The 5509-nt window shown below is 35.6% G+C and overlaps 1 protein-coding gene across 1 annotated transcript; it reads right to left on the minus strand.

The window, feature by feature from the left end:
- Positions 1-4590: 4590 nt before the first annotated feature.
- LOC103520004 lies at positions 4591-5213 on the minus strand (the record flags this gene model as incomplete). Its single annotated transcript, XM_017448376.2, has 1 exon — positions 4591-5213. A coding segment is annotated over exon 1 (550 nt), but the record flags the coding sequence as incomplete, so codon positions are not given.
- Positions 5214-5509: the final 296 nt, after the last annotated feature.

Genomic DNA, 5509 nt, shown 5'->3' on the forward strand with positions numbered 1-5509 from the left:
TAATGTTGACTTTCTAAAACTGAAAATAATTAAATGTTTAATTTTTTAACGATAATCCCCGTTTGACCTTTAAATTATAACTTTCAGTACTTGAGGTATCTATCACTAGATGGCCATTAATTAAATACCTTCCTATTAGGCAGGTAAGATGATGAATACATCTGACTTTTCATTATAACCCAGAGAATCCTATTAAACCCCAGATACTCCTAACAATGGTTCACCCAGTATAGATTATTGCACAAATCACAGACATCAGATTATTTGAAGTCATAATTAGACATGAAATCTTGAAAATAAAATCAGTCTTCACGAAGAAAATATTCGAGAAGGGACAACACATCCTTCGGAGGGGTTTACTGAATTTCCAAATCTCCTTGTATTCATCCATTGCTAAATATTGTCCCTCTGATTAATTGTAGGGACAGATGCTGCCATTTTACGCCCAATTAAGACCCTTTTCAATTTATTAATATTTCATTCCTAAATGCTCTCTTTCCCAAATCTTTCTTATGAAAGCATCCAATATGATACAGTTCCAAGTTATTTTGGAACCACAAGGCTGAGAATGAAAGTAATTGATTTTTGTTAACTTCAATGTACCTAAAAATCTTTCAAATTTAATATGTAGGTGACTGAAACTCTATCTGTACAAGTTCTTCATATGGATTATCTGTTTGAACGATTTTCCCAAATTTTTTATGAGACGGAATTATTTCAAAATGTTCTGATTTTGATTAACGATCTGGATTACCTATTATTATGAGGGTAGGTAAGTAAGTGTATTCAAAAAGAAGGAACTTATTACCAGCACTTATTACAATATTATTACAATTTTTCAAGCAAATTACCTCAGCAAGCAAGACACGTAAATACCCCAATTTGTACCTCTCCTCCTCTTCCCACTCCTTCTCTCTAATTAATTTCCACCTCCTTCTTCTTCCTCTTTTAGTATTTTTATTAATTGACTAATTACTTTCGGAAAATATTACCCCAGAATGAGGGGAAGAGGGATTAACGTCCTTGTGAGAGGAGGTAGAGTTTATTAGGAGACCAGGGAGGGAGAGGAGTTATTGGGGACCATCCGGGATGACACATGTTAATAGAGACGGCAAAGCCCCTATCATTAATTACCCTATATACCCCGGGAAAGTTTGATAATTTTGGGGTTTTGTTTCCAGACTGGGATGTCATTAATTTTTGTATAATCGAGGATAATGTTCTCCCACTATGAGGGGGGACCTCTCTCCAGCACCCCCACCCTTAGTGGTGTCAAGGATAAACTTTTCCTTTGGTCCCATCATTTTCATCAATACAGTACGATATTGACACCTTTATATCTAGATGTTTGAGTGCTGTTTTTCCCCCGTATATTTTGATGAAATAACCATTGTACTTTAAGCTTTTGGATTGACTTTCTATTTTAATTTATCCCCAGATGTAGTGCTCGTAAGTTTCGACATGTTTATCTAGGAATAGTAATTTCTGAAACACCCGGTACAAAGTAAACAAGAAAGTTAAAGCAAAGTTTATCAATAAACTTGGAAAGGCAAAGAGCCCAGCACAACATGATAAAGGATATGTTGTTTTTCTTTTTCAAACCTGATAAAAGTAAAAGAGAAATGCTATGTTAAAGGTTTTTTTGCAACCCCTTTTTCTTAGCAGCTTGCAAGCTGTTACATGCTGCGGTGAACGCCATTATTACTAGCCTGAAAACCCCCACAACTTTCTAGACCATCATTTTTCCCTTCTCCCTCTTCCTTTTTTTATTTAAAAAAATCTTTTTTAAAAACTCTCTTCTCTCTTTTATACTTTAATCCCTTTCAATGGACAATATAAAGGCCATTTTGACCTTTGGCTTAAACTTATTCAATTATCTCCCTTTGTTTCTTTCTTTTCTCTCCCTTTCTCGGAGCTTTTATAAAGTTATGTCTTTGTTTTTACCACCTACCTAACTGAGATGTTAGAAGTAATTGCCTATAGCTTCTACTTTACTCTGTTACGGGGTAATAACAAGTATTTTGTTACCAATTGTTCGGCTATTTGGATTTAAGTTTGACTGCCGCTTTAAAGTTCATAACAATCGAGTCAGTTCCTTGGTAACGTTATCCAGGCTTACTCAGGATATGTAGAATATGATTTTGAAAATATTCATTCAAAACAAGTCGAGTACCTCGAATATGTTAGACTAATCAGACTCGGAATTTAATGTAGGTATTATTTATCAATCCAAGCAAACTCTAGGAAAGGTAGGAGCACGGAGAACAAAATTAGGTGACCAAAAACCCATGACCAGAAAACTAAACCTCCAAGCCATAAGACTCGTAAATAAAAATATCCCCGAAAGAAAAGAACCAAAAGAGTGTAGTAGGTATTGAAAATAAATAAAAAAGGAGAAACAAAAAGTCAAATTAAAAGAAGAATTATTGACCAATAAAAAGCATTTCATATTACTTTAATGTAGCAGATTTCGATATAAATGGCGATACTTATATTTCTATACAATGGAGAAATGTACTTAACATTTTGGCCGTTACTCCAATGCGGTATTTTAAATTTATAAACATACTAGCGTTGTGGAAAGGAGAAAGGGATGAGGAGGAGTAGAGGGGAAAGGAGGGATGAGATCAGGAGATATAGACGGGAAGGGAAGAACATGAAAACATCTTAATATTTTTTGTACCTAGGGTAGGTATGCATTATGTATTATTTGCTATTATCTACTAACTGTATAGTTACAGATATACTTCACAAAAATATACCTAATAATACCTACTGTAGAAGTCCATATTATATCCTGTTCAGGAGCAAGAGTATGTAGGTATTGGTTATTTTTGAACAGTAGCACAAAAGATGACATACCTACCTATAATAGGAACTGTTTCTAGGTACCTACTACATAGCCTCTGCTAAGTAGGTACACATACACAATGTACAAGTAGGTACATACTAATGTAAGTACATAGTTTTTAAAATGTTGATAATAATGTTCCTGGACAGTCTGACTTCATATTGGCTTCAAGGTAAGTTGAAAGAAAACATTGGAAAAGAAAATGGCTGACTCAGAAACAAGTTCGTTGTATCTTCCATAATATTTTCACTTGAATGATTCTATTACATTGATTTTATTTTGTTTGTAATTTCTCAGCACATTATTTCGACCTTTATGTACACATTGTTCCTTCGTATTTCACATACTCATTTCTTTATATCTAGTCTAGTGTATGAAGAAGAACTAAGTATTGTACAAAAAATTAAAACAGTGGTTTACAAAATATGTACAACCTACAAGTAATATAGGTAATGTTATTTAAGACCACGTCTTCAAAGACACCTGTATTAAATTTTATCACAGAAGGAATTGAACCCAGGCATCCTACGTACTAAAACACTGTGATGACCGCTATCAAGGATTTACTGTAAATGAATTGATTGATTTCTACTCATTTCTTTACATCTAGTCTAGTGTATGAACAAGAACCAAGTTTTGTACAAAAAATTAAAACAGTGGTTTACAAATATGTACAACCTACATCCTACAAGTAATATAGGTAATGTTATTTAAGACCACTTCTTCAAAGACACCTGATGTATTAAATTTTATCGACCACAGAAGGAATTGAACCCAGGCATCCTACGTACTAAAACACTGTGATGACCGCTATCAAGGATTTACTGTAAATGAATTGATTGATTGTAAAGAAATCAGACGAAGATAATGTGTAAATAACTCTGTTTAGAAGGTAGGTACAGGAGTTCCAAAGGAAACATTGATTGAGTAAATTGAGAAAGGGGAATATGCCACATCCACCAATTCTGGTGGATGTGTAATTTTTACCTGAAGATAATGTGTAAATAACTCTGTTTAGAAGGTATAGGAGTTCCAAAGGAAACATTGATTGAGTAAATTGAGAAAGGGGAATATGCCACATCCACCATTTCTGGTGGATGTGTAATTTTTACCAATAATGAAATACCTATAGGTGTTGTGTGTAACTGTGTATGCATAAATTAATTGGTTTACTTTAGATGTATCTTCCTTTCGCACTATTTTCAACCTCATTTTCTCAAAGGTCAGGTCCTTTTGTTTTTGTCTGCTTACTTGGTCAAACAAATATCGTATTTTACCTAGAGAGAAGGAATCAATAAAATTTATTGACAGACTGCTCAAAGTTTGGGTTGTCAAAACGACACAGCTAAAATTCCAGTGAAAATTCACTCGGAAATAGGGCCCTCTTTGGCCCTGTTGAACTCAAGAGTTCAATAAGACGTCCGCCTGGCCTTTTCATTACTTAATTTTTTTTATCAGTCAGTGACATTGAGGTAGAGTAGGACTTTATTTTTATACCTAATAACTACCTTAATTTATCGCACGAAAAAGAGTAAAAAATGATATTTTATAGGAAAAGTATGCCTACAACATAGGTACTAGGTATACATACATGCAAGTACTTACAATTTGCTAGTCTATCCCTCCACGCAATCGGATTGCTGACAAGTCCCTGTAGTCCAGGCCAATATATTGATGACCTTGATATACCTACAACATAGGTACTAGGTATACAATTATAGATACATGTAAGTACTTACAATTTGCTAGTCTATCCCTCCACGCAATCGGATTGCTGACAAGTCCCTGTAGTCCAGGCCAATATATTGATGACCTTGAAGTAAAATCTGCTAGTCCGGGATGTTTGGTCCCATTATGATGAAAATAAGAGGCTGCAGCCATCCCAGCGGCGGCTGCCATACCGGCTACACTACTGAAAGACCTAGGTAAGCCTGGAGGAGGCCTTGATAAAATTTGTTCTATCCCGTGAGGGTTTCCACCTGGACTAGTTTTCATTTCGGTCATGGAATGTAACGCGGCTAACGGCGGACTCCCGGAAGAGTCCAGGTAATTTGTTATTGGGGTAATCATTCGGTTGGAATTATCGTCCGAATGTGATTGTAGCGAGGATTGTGTAGACCCCCGCGAGTCGTCACTCATATGTTCGGAAGACGCCGTGGTGAAGCACTGGTTAGAATTTACAATTAGAATTACAAGAGAAAACACAAACACCGGATAACATGACGGATAAACATACTCTGGAAGAAGAACTCTCGTTTCACTGTTCACTGAGTCACAAACTCTCCTCATTGCCACCCTACGCTCCTCCTCTTGGCCGCCCTCCTGTCATCTCTACTCCAATCATAAGCCTTGGAAAAGTCCATCATAACGAGTTTTTGATACCCTACTCTTAATAGCGACACATTGTCAGGCCCTCTATTACAGCTAATTTACTACGTCTTAATGATGAGCTCGACTGTAATGTTATTCTCATACACTACTCCGTGTAATTACTTGAATTATATTTATTTTATTTCTAGGGCAGAACGCAAGGTGCAAACCTCGCACCTTATTATTTTAATCGAGCGTGGCTTAGCTTCTCCATTCCTTTACGTAATTTATTTGCTTAGATCTACATTTAACATGATAGTAGATATTGGTAGTATGTATTGATACTGA

The sequence above is a fragment of the Diaphorina citri genome, unplaced genomic scaffold (assembly GCF_000475195.1).
Source record: "Diaphorina citri unplaced genomic scaffold, Diaci psyllid genome assembly version 1.1 scaffold3115, whole genome shotgun sequence".
In the NCBI taxonomy this organism is placed as follows: Eukaryota; Metazoa; Arthropoda; class Insecta; order Hemiptera; family Psyllidae; genus Diaphorina; species Diaphorina citri.